Consider the following 19347-nt stretch of genomic DNA (forward strand, 5'->3'; position numbering starts at 1 on the left):
GTCCCACTGGGTGTGAGTTTTCCTTGCCCTTATGTGGGCCTACCGAGGATGTCGTAGTGGTTTGTGCAGCCCTTTGAGACACTAGTGATTTAGGGCTATATAAGTAAAAACTGATTGATTGATTGATTGATTTCCCATTCATTGTAGAGCTCCTGGTAAGTCCATCCCTCCATTTTCTACCGCTTGTCCAATTAATGTTGTAGTATTCTAAATAAATAAATACATTGACAGAAAAAGTTACAGTCTGTGTTTTTGGTGTTTTACTTTGTAACCGGGTTTGGTTGGAACAATGATCAGCAGTTGCAGCCACTTAATAATTCATACTTTACTATTTTACATCTTGACTATAGCAGGATGGCATCAGCTTGAGTTGGGGGGAAAGACAGATTCGTTGATGCTTTCGAAGTAAATCTGCCTTTTTTAACATTGATTTGGCATGTTTTAATGTTGATTTGGCCTGTTTTATACCATAAGACTGGTTTCCTCATCTTCCTGCACCGTAGCCATTGCGTTTGGTTGAATAGTGATTTACAGTTCACCTCAAAGTGGATTCCAGGGACTCTCTGGGTCTCTTTAGCTTGGTCTAAATTGAACTTTTTAAAGTATGTAACTCTGACGGTTTTGGTCCATTTAGTTCCATTTGTACACTCCCGGAGTTAAGAATATACTTTGGAATTAACATTTTCGAGAAACACTGCTTTACAGGGGTCTTAATTCATATGTACTAGTCTGTAACTCTGACACACACACGCGAGCGCGCACACACACACTAACACGGACCCACATAGAGAGTATTGTCTCTTTTTCAAGTGAGAACTGGCCAAGAGAAAAGGCAAATAAATGTTACACAGCTTTCCAAAAAATACAGGACAATGATAGACTTATAACAGCCGTAAAACCGTACATATTAAGTAAGAAACTCAAGGAGAAATAGAGAAGGAATATTGAACCAAATTTGGTTATTATCTTTCTTTAGCAAGCAGAAGAGCATTGAGTTGGGTTTAAATATCAGCGCTGCTAAGATAGTTTGAGACGCCAAGACCCGCCTCCCTCTTCTTCTTCTTCTTTCTTTTAATGTAGGTCGGTAAGCAACTTAGTGGTGTGCAACCTTAAAATATTCTCCACTGCAACTGTATACTAACATTCTCTTTCACCAGCTTCTATTCTTCTCTTATTATTTCCCTATTTCTATCGTATTTCATACGCTGCATTAATACATGTTCTACATTTTGTTTTTGATTACAATAATCACACAGCCTGGTTATGTGTCCCTGTTAATTTCAGCAAACTATTGAGATATGATTGTCATAACCTCATTCTAATAATGATATCTCCCTCCTTCCTATTTATATTGCTTCCTCTTATTATTCCTACACTCCTCTGAACTTTGTAACACTGCCTACCTTTTGTTTCTTTATTCCAACTATTTTTTTAATTTAGTTCTATCTTAACTATACTTTTCACTTCTGCTTTACTGTGATTACTTTCTATGGTTGTTTCTGTTTTAGTTATTGCTTGCTTTGCATACTTATTTGCTAGTTTGTTAACCACAACTCCTACATAAGCAGGTACCCAGAGAGATGTTATCACTATTCCAGCTTTATTTTTCCTAAAAATGTAATGGACTATTTCATATATTAAATCCTATGTTGTTTCAGAAGCTGTTTTCTATGCTGATTAATGCACTGCTGCAGTTCGAGCACACAACTTTACTTGCTTTATTTTTGTCTGTCCAATTATTTGCCATGTAAATTGTTATCAATTACCCCGTAAAAACGATAACTTGCCTCTATTTATTTTTTTCAAAACTATGTTTTCTTGTGGAGTAATTGCTAAGTCTTTTACTTTATTATATTAGTTTAGATGCATCTGTATATTTTTTTTACATATTCTGAATACTTCTCCTAGATGCATTTTTTTATTTGATAATAATCTAAGCTTATATTATTTAATAAGTGCATATCCACGTCTGGGATGTCGTACATCCGCAAACCCCACAAGAATTGGTATATTATCATTAATTTGATCTTTTTTTTTTTACATACATTATACCCTGTTATCCATCTAAAACTCTTAATCTTTTTCTTTTCTTTTTCTAGGCAACAAATGGCTGGCCAAAATGCAGACGGTGCTTCTGATTGGTTTATATTGTGAGGTGCCCTAAATGTTTGGTTAAATTTTGGCTCAAGGGACTGATGAGATTGGTAAACTTGGTCAGTCACGGCAAACCGCAAGGGCCAAAGTTTATTACCATGAAAAAAATAAATATAGAGTAGTGAAAGGTGAATTATAAGAGTGAGATACGTCAAGTGTGGAGTGCGGCGTGAGAAAGGGTTAAAATGCATGACTGCCACAGTCAAAGTGTGAGGATTGGCAGCTCTGTAAACAACATAATAATTAAAGATGAATAGACAATCAAAATATAATCGAATCAGAGCCTCTGAATCGTAAGATTCCTACCTCTAGTGTCAGAGTATTTTCAAGTCTTTGCTCGAGCCAGCTTTATATTTCCTTATTTTTCCATGTTTTTACTTTTTTAAGTGTTTGTCGTCACAATATTTAGTAAGCTGCTTATTGCTTAATCATTATACCAATTTTGCCATTCTGTCATTGGTTCAAGGCTTGTTTGTTTATACTATGTTTTTTTTTTCATTTTATTTTTATTGACATCCAGCATCAGACATTTCTATCCATTAAATCATATTCACATACATCATATAGCTGTTGTCTGCCCTAAACGTCAAAATATTTTTTTTGTTTATATACCCATCATACCACCCACCCCCCCCAAAAAAAAGAAAAAGAAACAAACAAAGTACTATCTACAATTATGTCAGGTTCATCCCTGACAGTTTGGTTAGGTTTTAGTTTTTCCTCTGTGTCTTTGTTTCCTGTCAGCGCTTTTATTGTGGTTATTTCCTGTTTTTCTCCCTGAGCGCTGTTTCCCCTCAGCTGTGGCTGATTGGCACCTGGCCACACCTGGTTTCAATCAGCCGGCTGCAATTTAAAACCTGCTTTGTCCTCCAGTCAGTGCTGGATTATTTGTCACCACTACCTGTCAATGTCAGTAATGCTCGTCATAGAACCTGTAGCTGTTTTGCAGCGTGCTGTCTTTTGTTGCTAGTTCCTTTTTGCTGGATTCTGGTTCCCGTTTTCCAGTTTGGCTGTTCCTACTTCCTGGTTTGTGTTTTTCCATGGTTTTAATATAAAATACTAGAACAAAACCAAACAAAGGGTACAAACACAAAAGCGCGCACGAGGCGGATAACAAACTAAGGGAGATAGCATGGGAGCTAGAAAATAAAAGGAGCTTAACATGGAAGCTAGCAACAAACAAAAAGGGGCCTAACGTAGAAGCTAGCAGGTAGCGAACAGGCAAACAGAAGTCGTTACTTGTAGAACGAAAATAAAACGGAAGCAGGGAACAAAAGACGGTGAGCTACAAACAGATACCGAAAGATAGCTTACCGCTACGCTGCAATGACATGAAACGATACGACAGGAGTGACAATACACAAGCGACATCGACAAGACAACAATCCAGCACTGACTGGATGGGAAGACAAGTATAAATAGGAGCGGACTGATTGACACCAGGTGTGGTCAGGTGCCAATCAGAGACAGACGAAGGGAAAAAACGCTCAGGGAGAAACACAGGAAACAGACAAAATAAGAGCGCTGACAGGAAATACTACACATACAGAGGAAACCAAGACAAATGCAGAGGAAAAAACTAAAACACAAACAAAAGGGAAAGGCGAAAGCCTGACAGCTTCAAAGTTGGGCTCTCCTGGGATATCCATTTCCTAGTGATGGTCTTTTTACAAGCCAACAGTAGGATATTCATTAAGTATTTATCTTTCTTCAGCCAATCCTGAGGTGCAAGTCCAAAAAAAAAAGTTTTACTTTCAAGGGGTATTTCTCGTTTGAAAATATCCTGTATAGATTGGTGTATCTCTTTCCAATAGTCCTTTATGGTGGAGCAGTCCCAGGAAACATGGTAGTGGTTTGCGTTTGAATTCCCACAATTTCTCCAGCAGGCAGGTGAGTTATCATAGTGAGACTTCTGAGAAGGTGTAATAAAAAATCTGATCAAACTTTTCCAGCCAAACTCCCTCTACTTGGGTGAGCTGGTCATTGATATTTCCATACTATTGTCCATTCTTCCTCCGATATAGTTATCCCTCCTTCCTTCTCCCATTTTGTGTTAATATGTGAAGTTGAGCATAATTTCATATTCAACAGACCCTTATACAAGCATGAAACAGTTTTATCAGTAATTTCTGAATTGTAGGCTTTTGTAAACAATTCAATCAAACATACTTGTCTTTGTAATACTTTTCACCTTCATATTAACAAAATGTCGCAACTGCAAATATCGATAGAAATCTTGGTTTTCTAATATATATGTCCTTTTAATAGTTTCAAAACCAAGCATTGTTTTATTTTCCATTACACTACATAGAGCTGTTGTACCCTAGATATCCAGTCCTTAAATCTTGAGTCTAATTTATTAGGTGCAAACTCTGTATCATAGGCACACCATTTAAGAACTGCAATATCAATCTCGAGTTTGTATTCTTTTATGATCATTTTCCACACTTTAAGGGTCCATTTCACCCATGGATTATCAATGTTATTCATGTGGGCGTGTAAATTGCTATCCACCAAGATTGCTTGTATGGGGATGGAGGGCATTTCTTCTTCAATAATTTTCCATTGAGCAACGTATGACGGGTTGCACCATCCTATCACAAATCTCATCTGGGCTGCAAAATAATAATATCGGAGGCAAGGTAAACCCCATCCTCCTTTTGTTTGACCAATTGTAAAGTTTTGAGACGAACTCTTGGCCTTTTACTTTGCCATACAAACCTTGATAGCATTTTGTCCCATTCATTGCATTGGTTTTGGTTAATCTCTATTGGCAGGGTTTGGAACAGATACAGCAGTCTTGGCAGTACATTCATTTAAATGGAATCAATTCTAGAACTAAGGCTAAAAAAAGGAATTAAGTTCCATATTGTTATGTCATCTTTTATTATTTATGTATGGGTAGATAATTTTATTCTGATAATTTTGTTAGATCTTTTGACAAATTAATTGCCAGATATTTAAAAGACTCTGTTTGCCATATCAGGGGGTAACTACTTCTGATTACCCCTGGTGGGTTATAATTATATGAGAGTAGATGGGTTTTACCTATATTAATTTTATATCCTGATAATTGACCATACATTTCAAATGATTGCATTAATATAGGAAGTTAGTATGTTGGGTTTCCAAGGTAGACCAAAATGTCGTCCGCATAGCAGGCCAATTTATACTCTCTTCCTTTAATCGTAATTCCTTTAATATCTTCGTTTTGTCTGATGGACTGAGCTAGTAGTTCCAGATATAATGCAAAGAGTAATGGTAACCATTCACATCCCTGTCTAGAGCCCCTTTCTAGGGTAAAACTGTTTGATAAGTATCCATTCACTTTAATCCTAGCAGTAGGATTGTTATATAGTGCCTGTATAGTTTTAATGATTGTATCCGAAAGCCACATTTGTATAGAACTCTGTAAAGAAAATTCTAATTGACCGAATCGAAGGCCTTTTCAGCATCCACACTTATAACAACTGCTTTGATGTTTTTTCTTTGTATATGATACATAATATGTAATGTCTTTCTTATATTGTCTTGTGTTTGGCATTGATGTATAAAACCTGTTTGATCATTATGTAGTAATATCCATCCCATCCATTTTCTACAGCTTATAATATAGGTCAGAAATCTTCTAATCGTTTGGCCATAATAGAAGTAAATAGTTTATAATCTACATTGAGAACCGATATCGGCCTGTAAGATCCACATTCGATTCTATTTTGGTTTAGTTTTTATCCCTTTTGTTCTTGGATCCCTGATTTTATGAATTGTGTTTTCCGCTATTTTTTTATTTTTTTTAGTTTCCAGGCCAATAATTTCATAGATTTAGAGCCACTTTCATAGTGTCTCTGTTTCAAAAACATTAGATTACAAATATTATGTTTTTTTTTTCCCACTCTAAATGCCAGTTTTTTGTTCTTGACACTATGGATTTTTGCTTTTATAAAACGCGATTTTGGTTTTACTTAATCCTTTGCCTTTAACTTCCACACAACCGTAACACAGAACACAGAACACAGAACACAGACAGCTGAATGTTCATGCATTTTACCCTAACCCAATTTATTGTGACGATTTTTAAGAACAAAACAATGAAAACAAAACCTACTTCAGTATGACACAACCACTCCCACTCGTGGGCGCTGTCCAGTAGACTTGTATCCTGGTGCGTCTGCGAGGTGTGCTCTCTGTCACAGCAGGGGCACAGTTGGTCATGAACTGTGTATCCTCGTCATCAATGATCTGAAAAAGTATAAGAAAACATTTTCAAGCACATTCGACAATACCGCAATAATAATAACCGTGATCATTTTGGTCACGAGAACCGTAATAAGACATTTTTATATCGCTACATTTCTACTCTAGAAAATACTGTGTAGGGGAGCCCAGATCTTACAGTAATTCTGTAAATTTGTATACCACAATTTGAGAGATAGTGCTCTCTGGTGATGAGATAGATATGCATTGGGTTAAACACAGAAAATACACACATCTTCCCTAATATATTGGCACAACTCTATCAGCAGCTCTATCCAAATACTTTCTGAAGTGAAACAAATCAAACATAGACAACAAAGTCTCTTATGGCTTCTTAGGTCTATGACAGAAAATAACTCAAATAAATCAAAACGGAGTCATAGATTGATGATTATGAACGATGTATTTTTTTCTCCCTTTAATTAGGACCATTTTCTGCTTCTATTCTTCTGTTTTAATAAAGACGGATACTTGCAGTTAAGTGTACAGGGTGGAAGAGAACTTTGTGTGGTCCTGTGTATTCAAGATGTGTCTGCTCGTTGAAGCTGGTTAAAGTATGTATATACACACACACACACACACAAACACACACACACACACACGAATGTAACAGAGTAACCCATGACCTTCAACTCCCTTGGTTTGAGATCCGGTCCAGATCCGTTTCTGGTCTCTTCTTTGTAATTTTCCTGTTCTCACCACCTAAACACACACTCACACATCCTTCTCTGTAACACACAAGCACCTAACCGCATGCAAATTCACAATGCACAAAGTCTGGAAACACACAATCAGCCAAACACAAGTACGGTGCTGGATTTCTGCAACGAACCCCCCACCCCATGCCTTTTTATTCAATCATTTTGATGTTAAGCCTGAAGCTCTGTCAATCAAAAGCAGACACAAACAAGTGGCTAAAAGGCATTGGTCGAGAGAGACAAAGCAAGCTGAGGAGCGTGAGAAGAGACAAGGAAGGCAGGCAGCAAAGGAGAGAGAAAATCAAAAGAAGAGAAAGGCTGAGAATCAAGTAGAAATACAAAAGAAAGTGTCGTGTGAGAATGAGGAATGTGATGTGTTTACAAGAAAACCGATTTTTTTATCCGAATAGTGTTGACTTTATGTAATTTTATTGGCAACTTAATAACAACAAGATGTATTTCTATTTCAACAGATAGTAGTGTTTGCTACCAGTCCACTTTGATGGAAAAAAAAAAATGTTTTTCACAAAATCCGCTTTGAAACCAGGTATAAATCTATAAGACAGAAACAGACTGATAGATTTGACATTTGCGAACAAATCAAGTTTTCGCCGCAGTTCTTTTCAGTGACCGATGAGAATCGATTCCCAGTTGCAAGCTGTTTGTTTGCGAGCCGTTTTTTATGCACATGCAGATACAGCTTTGACAGTTGCCCAAAGTGTAAGTGCGTGCCCTGCGACGTTCGAATGGACAAAAAAAAAAGTCAGAGTCAAAGGAAACAACCTAGCATTTGGATTCACTTTTCTGGTTCATTGCTCTGATATGGATATGTAAAGTAGTAAATACACACCAGGTAGGGTATACAATGTTGTATTCACATTTCTATCATGTCTTAATTTTGATTGTAGTTGTATCTATATGTATATATATATATAAAAATATATTTATATATATATATATGTATGTATATATAGCAACCTCCACTACTTAAAAATGTTTATAAAAAAGGATTCAAGCAAATACAGCAGATTACATAGCATGTAGCATGTAGTGCTGCATAACCTGCCTCTCTAAAAGCCGTGTCAAGTGACTTCGACCTTGAAACCTCATTGGCCGGTCCTGAGACAGTGTCAATTGCTTCAGTTGTAATTTACCGGATGTGAGTGGTAAGTTTTGAAGCAAAAAATATTTTTGCACACAATTTTTCTGCACTAAATTTTAACAAATATAGTTTTTATAAGCACATATTTTGCACATTTTCAGCAGAATCCATGGGGATCCCAAGCCATTAACGGTTACCCGGGAGACATAGTCTCTCTAACGTGTCCTGGGTCTTCCTCGTGGCCACCTACCCGTCGGACATACCCTTAACACCTCCCCAAGGAGGCGTCCAGGGGGCATCCTGACCAGATGCCCAAATCACCTGATCTGGCTCCTCTTGATGTGGATGATCAGCTGTTTTACTTTGAGTTTCTCACGGATGACAGAGCTTCTCATCTTATTTTAAGGGAGAGCCCTGCCACCCGGCGGAGGAAACTCATTTCGGCCGCTTGCATCTGTGATCTTGTCCTTTCGGTCATGACCCAAAGCTCTTGGCCATAAGTGAGGATAGGAACGTAAATTGACTGGTATATTGAGAGCTTTGCCTTCCGGCTCAGCTCCTTCTTCACCACAAAGAATCATTGCAGATGCTCCACGGACCCGCCTGTCCATCTCACGATCCATTTTCCCCTCACTTGTGAACAAGACCCTGGGGTACTTGAACTCCTCCACTTGGGGCTCTGATCTTTTCCCTGACCTAAAGATAGCATTCCACCCTTTTCCAGGCGAGTACCATAAACTCAGACTTGGGAGTTCTGGTTCTCATCCGAGTCGCATCACACTTGGCTGTGAACTGATCCAGTGAGAGCCAGATGAAGCCTGTAGGACCATATCATCTGCAAAAAGTAGAGACCTAATCCTGAAGCCACCAGAACGGATCCCCTTAACCCCTAACCACCCATAAATGTTATAAACAGAATCGGAGACAAAGAAGTGCAACCCTTACTGGAAATGAATGTGATTTACTGCCGGCAATGCGGACCAAGCTCTGACACGATCATACAGGGAGCGGACCGCCACAATAAGGCGGTCCGGTACCTTATACTCTCTGTGCACACCCACAAGACTTCCCAAGGGACACGGCTGAATGCCTTTTTCAAGTCCACAAAGCACATATAGACTGGTTGGGCAAACTCCCATGCACCCTCAAAGATATTGCTGAGAGTGTAGTGCTGGACCACAGTTCCAGGATTAAGATCTAGGACGAAAACCACACTGCTCATCCTGAATACGAGGTTCGGCTATCGGGCATAGCCTATTCTCCAGTACCCCTGAATAGACTTTTCCGGGAAGGCTGAAGAGTGTGATCCCACGATAGTTGGAACACACCCTGCGGTTCCCTTTCTTAAAGAGAAGAACCACCATCCCGGTCTGCCAATCCAGAGGCACCGCCCCCGATGTCCACGAAACTTCTGTCCAGTCATCACACTAGATTGACCATGGTTATGGTAAGCTAGCAAGATGCAGGGAAACAAGGACAGGGGTTCCACTGATTCTGCATAAAGTGAGTTTTTTTTGCCGTTATGATACTGTAGTGGTTGGTGTGATACGCATAAACTGCAAAATCCTCCCTCCTTTATTAATATTACATTATTATGTCACTGTTACAACATCATTTCAGGGTTTAAATTCAACTATTTGAAGTATCTACTACACATACATTGCCATAAATTGGGTTAGATTGTATAAAATAAGATAATTAGTGTTTAAGACTGATCATGAACTCTCTATACAGTCCAGATGTGTCACATAACCAGAAAAAAAATTCCCTTGCTTTTAGAACTTGGAATATACAACTGGCCTGTAAAAGAAGTTTGCCATAAAGATAGGTGTGTTCCAAACACCAAAGACAAGTCACTGATGTTCCTGTCCGAATTAGCTGGTCAGCCCTTTTCATCCAGATACGTGTTGGGAAATATGTGTGACAGATTAGAGCTCAGACAGAAAAAAGAGATACAGGATGAGAAAGGACGAGAGAAGCTGTGGGAGACTGGCAAAGGAACGTTTGTTTACACTGCAGAGGCTGCGGCATGTCTGTGTGTGTGTCCACGGTTCGTCTATCTCAATCTCTCTCCCTCAGTCTCTCGCTCTGTTGAGATGGTAAACACAGGAGCTACGGAGTGTCTGCACAAGTAAACGCAGACCTTGTTCAAACACCAAAGCAAACACACATACACAAATCCACACACACACTCACACACACACACACACACACACACACACACACACACACACAAAGAGCCAAAGCTTGAGGCAAAGCAAGATGTGAACACATCCGAGATCCCAGGAGAATACCGATAATAAGAACGATATGAGTGTGTAAGTGTGTGTTGTGTGTGTTAGTGGATGTAAAAATGTTTAAAATACAATATAATGCAATAATACATGGTTATAGTTGAATACACACACAAAAAAAACTGGAGGCTTAGATTTTGAGGTGAAACTTTCCAGAGCAAAGCACAGGCAAGAGAGGCTGACAGATTGAAATGTCACGGCGACACTTAAGGATGAGTTGACTTTTAGAAATAACAAAGTCTCGATGAAGACCCTGGGGCACTGGCATTTTGCCTTGGGCTTTCCATCAATCAAAGTAGTACGTTTAATGCAGAATACCGGCAAGGAAATCAGGCCTTCGGTAGTACTGCATCACTTCACAATGAGTTTTGGAGTCCCCCAACCAAATCAATGTGTGAAAACTTTTTACAATTTTTGATAAAAACATTGCAATGATATGTGCATTGCGTTCATGCAGGTATAAAAAATTTTCATCGTTCCTCCTTTCTACCATTGCCAAAAGTCATTTAAATTCAGTATTTTATTACTCAAATTTAAGACAATAAAGTACATTGGAACTTTGACTTACAAACCCCTCATTACTCAAAGTCTTTGATTTGCGAACCACAAATGGAAGAGAAATATGCTTTGACGTAAAACCTTGTCTCAGTGTACAAACGTTTTGTCTACCCATTGTATGCCTGCAGCGCAACCATTTTCTAGCCGGCAGCACAGTCATTATGGGCGGACAAATCGCTCTCTGGTGCTCATTCAGACAGCAGAGCAATGTTGTTGTTAGCTACTGTGCTACTTGTTTTGCCTATAACGTGTTATCCTTTTTACAGCATTTCTTAAGCTTTGCTAGCTAAATATGTGTCAAAAGAAAGCAATGGACAAGCAATGTGTGGTTTGAAACATTTAAGAAGTATCCATAGTGTTGTTGACACGGTCTCCCCTCTTCAAAAACCAAATATGCTCATATATTGTGGATCTACTGTAATTTTAGAGTAAGGGTGTAACGGTACACAAAAATGTCGGTTCGGTACGTACCTCGGTTTAGAGGTCACGGTTCGGTTCATTTTCGGTACAGTAAGAAAACAACCAAATATACATTTTTTGGTTATTTATTTACCAAATTTGTAAACAATGGCTTTATCTTTTTAACATCGGGAACACTATAATAATTCTGCCCAGGTTAATCCACATTAAACTGCCTCAAGTTGTTGCTTTGATTAAATAAAATGACAAAACCTTTCTTCTACATATAAAAAGTGCAACATTAAACAGTTTCAAGTCAACTCATCATGCTTTATTTATTACAGCATTTGGGAAGCCTGTAGTTGACTTTTATTATGTAAATGTTATATTTTTGTCAACATGTGATAGCAGGCACCCTGCCATTCAAAACTAGGCTGCTATGTTACTAATGGTTCATGTAACTATAGCTGAAAAATAGTACAATTGCAATAGGAGAGACTATTCATCCCTGAAATCTATCGAGTTCATGTTAGTTCATGTAAAATAACAGACAGACAGGGCTTTGCTGCCCCCAACACACACACACACACAGGAAAATGAGCTAACGTAACGCTAAAAGCTAATTAGCCTTCACATCACCTCAAGCCAGAACTGTGAGCGAGCTGAACTGCAGTTTAAGTTTCTAGAATGTCAACGGGCTCATAGTGATGTTTGTAATAGTTGTGACTGGAAAGTGTTTTTTATAATTTGGGGAGTGTACGATGTCCGCTGCTAAACACATGTCTGATCGACAATAAAGCATTTACAACATGCGTTCTGAATACGCACTGCTGATTGGCTGTTACATCGCTCTGAATACGCACTGCTGATTGGCTTTGTATTTAACCAATCAGATGGTTGTGTGGGCGGAACAATGCTGGGTGCTCACTGCTCAGACAGGCAGGTTGTTAAGACTTTAGAATACAAACTCTTTCGATACACCCTCGTACCGAACCGAAACCCCCGTACCGAAACGGTTCAATACAAATACATGTACCGTTACACAATCCTATTTTAGAGTAATGTCTTTAATGATTATTTGTCAAAGAGGCCTGAGACCTCGGCATACCTCGCGAAAACAGGACCATGCTAAAAAAGAGAAGTTAACAGAAGAACTTGGGAAGAGAAGTGAAGTAAGAAAACTCACATTCCAAGGAGCACTTAAGAATCACGTGTTGTTTTATGTTGTAATTGCAGGTTACAAGTGAGAATATTTATTTTTGCAAAGTGCAAACAAAAAGCCCAAATGCTACAAATCCCCATCAGCTTTAATGTTGTACGTGCCTGGTGTGTTCCTATAAAAGTAATAATAATACTAATAATAATAATGGATTAGATTTTATAAAGTGCCATTTGAGACACCCAAAGCGCTTTAGAGTGAGACCTGCTTGTACTGTACTACATGGTGAGACATATTTGTTTAGTTTCTGCCTTAATCAGCCACAAGTTCCTCGTAATATCAATAGTTGATTAGTAATGATAAAAATGTGTAATTAAGAAAATATATTGTAAAGCCGCAGTCACTAGAGGGGAAAGAAGGAGATTAGCCTTGAAGTAAAGACATTACACATGGAGCAGCAAAAATAGCTATTCTGCTGCTCCTCAAGCAAGACCTGAAGAGCTAATAATCATGATCACTTTGCTGTGATGCCCTCTGTGTTTGGGTGGTGACATTACAAGCTGTACTTCTAACAACACTGCAGCTTTCCTTAGCTTTAAGTTTTGACCCGTGAAATATTTTTCATTGTTGGGATTTGTTATGAGGGAGAGGTTTAGATGCCACAAACCGCCAGACGTTTCGGTCTTTCACCCTTCTTGTTACACTGATGTAGGTGAGTTTATAATGACGTAATTGTTTATGAAAATAATGGCGAATCTTCGGTCAAGGAGCTTCCATGTCATGGGTGGAGGAATATTTTTATGTCGGCAGTATTGTTTGCAGAAATGTTTTGCATCATATTCCACACAAAAAACAGAACAAATTGCTGAAAGACATAAAAGCTACAATGACTTTGTAGTGTAATTTCAGACTTGATTGTTGGGCAAGCACTCCAGAGTCCTAAATATGTTTATATGAGCAATTAAAAAGTCTGTTTTTCAATAACCTGATGTCTGCTACTTAAGAACAGCTAGGGGGCAATTTTCCAAAAAAAAAAAAAAAATACTCATGGGTGAAGTAGCTTAAATAAGTGCACCAAAATCATTTTTAGACACTTACTGCTTAAGAAAATATACTCACAAATGTCACTGGAAAAATACATAGGTGGTAAGAATGGTGAACGTTTTAAGATTTGTTTAATAATTATATATAGCAACACTTTAGGTAAACTATTAAACCACAAAAGCCTCATAATGCAAAGAGTCACCCCACATCCAAAGTTTTTGGATTAATAATGTGTTTAATACTAAGATCAATGCAGGATGTTATTCACATGAACATTAAGAATCTAATCGATGCGTGTTTAATTAAGAACAGAGCAAATAACACGGTTTTTACTTGAAGATGATAAGTAAGCATACATTGTCCTTGTAAACGCTTGAAAATAAAACAGAGAGTTTCATGATTTAAACTTTAAAGAGGTCCCATTATGCAAAAAACACTTTTCTTACCTCTTGGCAGCTGTTTTTGTGTATTTGGGATCCCCATAAGTCTTGAAAATGTTAATTCAAATCATAGAAGGGTGGCATAGATATTAATAAAACACTTATTTCTTTTTTCAAATGAGTTGTTTGGAATTTGAGAAGATTGTGACGTATTTTGCCATAGTCATGTCAGCAGATATCTCCATACCTGGTAAAGGTATACCCCAAAACCTCTGCGTGAGTCCGCTATTTATATTTTCCCGAAATTATTTTTAGTCCAAACAAAAATATGTCCGAATCCGGTACTGTTTTGGCACCGGTACCATGTTACGGTACCTGGGTTGCGCGTGATGTCATGACCAGTTGCAGACTCAACGAGTTATTACTATGAGTGTAGCGATAAATTATATTACTGATAACCGCAATAAATTTCTCGACGGTTCGTATTACAGTTTCAAATTAAATTTTATTTTTGACCAAGCACAGCCTGTAGATAGATAGATAGATGGATGGATAGATAGATAGATAGATAGATAGATAGATAGATAGATAGATAGATAGATGGATGGATGGATGGATGGATGGATGGATGGATGGATGGATGGATGGATGGATGGATGGATGGATGGATGGATGGATGGATGGATGGATGGATGGATGGATGGATAGATAGATAGATAGATAGATAGATAGATAGATAGATAGATAGATAGATAGATAGATAGATAGATAGATAGATAGATAGATAGATAGATAGATAGATGGATAAAAGTTAAAGTACCAATGATTGTCACACACATACTAGATGTGGCGAAACTATTCTCTGGATTTGACCCTTGATCACCCCCTGGGAGGTGAGGGGAGCAGTGGGCAGCAGCGGTGCCGCGTCCAGGAATCAGTTATGGTGATTTAACCCCCAATTCCAACCCTTAATGCTGAGTGCCAAGCAGGGAGGTAATGGGTCCCATTTTTATAGTCTTTGGTATGACTCGGCCGGGATTTGAACTCACGACCTACCGATCTCAAGGCGGACACTCTAACCACTAGGCCACTTATTATATAGATAGATAGATATATGGATGGATGGATGGATGGATGGATGGATGGATGGATGGATGGATGGATGGATGGATGGATGGATGGATGGATGGATGGATAGATAGATAGATAGATAGATAGATAGATAGATAGATAGATAGATAGATAGATAGATAGATAGATAGATAGATAGATAGATAGATAGATAGATAGTAAGTACTTTATTTATTCCTTCAGGAGAGTTCCTTCAGAAAAATTAACATTTTCAGGACAATCCCATTCAAGTTCAGACAAACATTACAGGGAGACAGAACAGATTCGCTGACAGGTCTGCCGACTTCCGGCGCCCCTTACAAAAAAGGTGAGATACAGGTAAACAAGGGGGGAATGGGAGAAACAATAAAAGATTAAAATAAAATAAAATAAAAAAAATCGGTCTAGGCCTGGGCCTCTAGAGTGGGGGTCCAGATTGAGGCCAAGGGAAAAAAACAACAACTCATAGCCATAGTACACATGTAAGTGGGAAACATCAAACATCAAAGAAAACAAAGGACATGAAAGACATTACAGCAGCGGAGCTGATGCAACCAGCGACTTCTACATACAGCTATGAATACAAACTAAAAGAAACATATACACTGTGGTGGCCTCTGCGCTGTTCCACGCCACCGTCTGCTGGGGTGGAGAGAGTATGGCAAGAGACAGGAGCAGACCCAACAAAGCAACCAAGAGCGCCGACTCCACTTTCGGCCGCCAACCAACTCTCGGCCAGTGTCCAGTCCGCATGGATGAGCGAGGATATGTCCAAGAAGACTGAGGTGTTCGATACCTGCTTATTCAGCCAAGACACTGTGAAGCTTGTCCGTTCCGGCGCTCAGTGCCAGCTCCGCAGCCCTGTCTCTTCATCCGCATCTCCTCCAGTCCCTCCAAACCGACTTCGGTGTGGCAGAGACCCAGCAGCTGGTCTCCATGGCCGAAAGGCTCCCGGGAGGCGGATCCAGAAGTCCACAAAAAGCACCGCAGAGGTCACAAAAGTGCCACCACTTGTCACATAGTCCCAAAGGGTCCCGGACCAAAAGGGGAAAAAAAAAAAAATATATATATATATATATATATATAATAACACATGAAAACAAGAGGGAAACACAAAAGGATGAGACAAGATCACAGAACTTCTGCCAACAGCAGCCACTACCGCGGCGCCATCTTGGAAAAAAAACTACTGTAGGTTGTATGTAGACACGTGACTTTTGAACAAAGTTTTCTGCCACCAAACCAATAAAGGCTACTGTGTAGGAAACAGAGAGAGAACTATCTGAGTACACGAGGCGCATACATATTTCCATTCAAAGCAGGTACGAGCAAAAAATCTAAATATGCAACAGAATCTATCCCCTCCTCTCTGAGCTGCAACCTTATCGTGGTAGAGGAGTTTGCGTGTCCCAATGATCCTAGGAGCTATGTTGTCCGGGGGCATAAAGCCCCCTGGTAGGGTCTCCCAAGGCAAACAGGTTCTAGGTGAGGGATCAGACAAAGAGCAGCTCGAAGACCTTTATGAAGAAGAAACATCATGGACCCAGATTTCCCTCGCCCGGACGCGGGTCACCGGGGCCCCCCTCTGGAGCCAGGCCCGGAGGTGGGGCACGATGGCGAGCGCCTGTTCCAATGGGGCCCGGCCGGGCACAGCCCGAAGAGGCAACGTGGGTCACCCCTCCAATGGGCTCACCACCCATAGCAGGGGCCATAGAGGTCGGGTGCATTGTGAGCTGGGCTACAGCCGAAGGCAGGGCACTTGGCGGTCCGATCCTCGGCTACAGAAGCTAGCTCTTGGGACGTGGAACGTCACGTCACTGGGGGGGAAAGAGCCTGAGCTAGTGCGCGAAGTCGAGAAATTCCGGCTGGATATAGTCGGACTCACTTCGACGCACAGCAAGGGCTCTGGAACCACTTCTCTCGAGAGGGATTGGACCCTCTTCCACTCTGGCGTTGCCGGCAGTGAGAGGCGACGGGCTGGGGTGGCAATTCTTGTTTCCCCCCGGCTCAAAGCCTGTACGTTGGAGTTCAACCCGGTGGACGAAAGGGTAGCCTCCCTCCGCCTTCGGGTGGGGGGACGGGTCCTGACTGTTGTTTTTGCTTATGCACCAAACAGCAGTTCAGAGTACCCACCCTTTTTGGGAACGCTCGAGGGAGTACTGGAAAGTGCTCCCCCGGGTGATTCCCTTGTCCTACTGGGAGACTTCAACGCTCACGTTGGCAACGACAGTGAAACCTGGAGAGGCGTGATTGGGAAGAATGGCCGCCCGGATCTGAACCCGAGTGGTGTTTTGTTATTGGACTTTTGTGCTCGTCACAGTTTGTCCATAACAAACACCATGTTCAAACATAAGGGTGTCCATATGTGCACTTGGCACCAGGACACCCTAGGCCGCAGTTCCATGATCGACTTTGTAGTTGTGTCATCGGATTTGCGGCCTCATGTTATGGACACTCGGGTGAAGAGAGGGGCGGAGCTTTCTACCGATCACCACCTGGTGGTGAGTTGGCTGCGATGGTGGGGGAGGATGCCGGACAGACCTGGGAGGCCCAAACGCATTGTGAGGGTCTGCTGGGAACGTCTGGCAGAGTCTCCTGTCAGACAAAGTTTCAATTCCCACCTCCGGAAGAACTTTGAACATGTCACGAGGGAGGTGCTGGACATTGAGTCCGAGTGGACCATGTTCCGCACCTCTATTGTCAAGGCGGCAGATCGGAGCTGTGGCCGCAAGGTAGTTGGTGCCTGTCGGGGCGGCAATCCTAAAACCCCTTGGTGGACACCAGCGGTGAGGGATGCCGTCAAGCTGAAGAAGAAGTCCTATCGGGTCCTTTTGGCTTATAGGACTCCGGAGGCAGTGGACAGGTACCGACAGGCCAAGCGGTGTGCAGCTTCAGCGGTCGGGGAGGCAAAAACTCGGACATGGGAAGAGTTCGGGGAAGCCATGGAAAACGACTTCCGGACGGCTTCGAAGCGATTCTGGACCACCGTCCGCCGCCTCAGGAAGGGGAAGCAGTGCACTATCAACACCGTGTATGGTGCAGATGTTGTTCTGCTGACCTCGACTGCGGATGTTGTGGATAAGTGGAAGGAATACTTCGAAGACCTCCTCAATCCCACCAACACGTCTTCCTATGAGGAAGCAGTGCCTGAGGAATCTGTGGTGGACTCTCCTATTTCTGGGGCTGAGGTCGCTGAGGTAGTTAAAAAGCTCCTCGGTGGCAAGGCCCCAGGGGTGGACGAGATCCGCCCGGAGTTCCTTAAGGCTCTGGATGCTGTGGGGCTGTCTTGGTTGACAAGACTTTGCAGCATCGCGTGGACATCGGGGGCGGTACCTCTGGATTGGCAGACCGGGGTGGTGGTTCCTCTCTTTAAGAAGGGGGACCGGAGGGTGTGTTCCAACTATCGTGGGATCACACTCCTCAGCCTTCCCGGTAAGGTTTATTCAGGTGTACTGGAGAGGAGGCTACGTCAGATAGTCGAACCTCGGATTCAGGAGGAACAGTGTGGTTTTCGTCCTGGTCGTGGAACTGTGGACCAGCTCTATACTCTCGGCAGGGTTCTTGAGGGTGCATGGGAGTTTGCCCAACCAGTCTACATGTGCTTTGTGGACTTGGAGAAGGCATTCGACCGTGTCCCTCGGGAAGTCCTGTGGGGAGTGCTCAGAGAGTATGGGGTATCGGACTGTCTTATTGTGGCGGTCCGTTCCCTGTACGACCAGTGCCAGAGCTTGGTCCGCATTGCCGGCAGTAGGTCGAACACATTTCCAGTGAGGGTTGGACTCCGCCAAGGCTGTCCTTTGTCACCGATTCTGTTCATAACTTTTATGGACAGAATTTCTAGGCGCAGTCAAGGCGTTGAGGGGTTCCGGTTTGGTAACCGCAGGATTAGGTCTCTGCTTTTTGCAGATGATGTGGTCCTGATGGCTTCATCTGACCGGGATCTTCAGCTCTCGCTGGATCGGTTCGCAGCCGAGTGTGAAGCGACCGGAATGAGAATCAGCACCTCCAAGTCCGAGTCCATGGTTCTCGCCCGGAAAAGGGTGGAGTGCCATCTCCGGGTTGGGGAGGAGACCCTGCCCCAAGTGGAGGAGTTCAAGTACCTAGGAGTCTTGTTCACGAGTGAGGGAAGAGTGGATCGTGAGATCGACAGGCGGATCGGTGCGGCGTCTTCAGTAATGCGGACGTTGTACCGGTC

The 19347-nt window shown here is 41.5% G+C and overlaps 1 protein-coding gene across 2 annotated transcripts in view; it reads right to left on the reverse strand.

Moving 5' to 3' along the window:
* Positions 1-19347, reverse strand: part of spon1b (spondin 1b) — a 189815-nt gene that overhangs the window by 148526 nt on the left and 21942 nt on the right. For both annotated transcript variants that reach the window (XM_061917389.1, XM_061917388.1), the window contains exon 3: positions 6260-6393. In XM_061917389.1, the coding sequence (XP_061773373.1) occupies positions 6260-6393 (134 nt within the window). The remainder of the gene's footprint in view (positions 1-6259; positions 6394-19347) is intronic.

The sequence above is a fragment of the Nerophis ophidion genome, linkage group LG12 (assembly GCF_033978795.1).
Source record: "Nerophis ophidion isolate RoL-2023_Sa linkage group LG12, RoL_Noph_v1.0, whole genome shotgun sequence".
Lineage (NCBI taxonomy): Eukaryota > Metazoa > Chordata > Actinopteri > Syngnathiformes > Syngnathidae > Nerophis > Nerophis ophidion.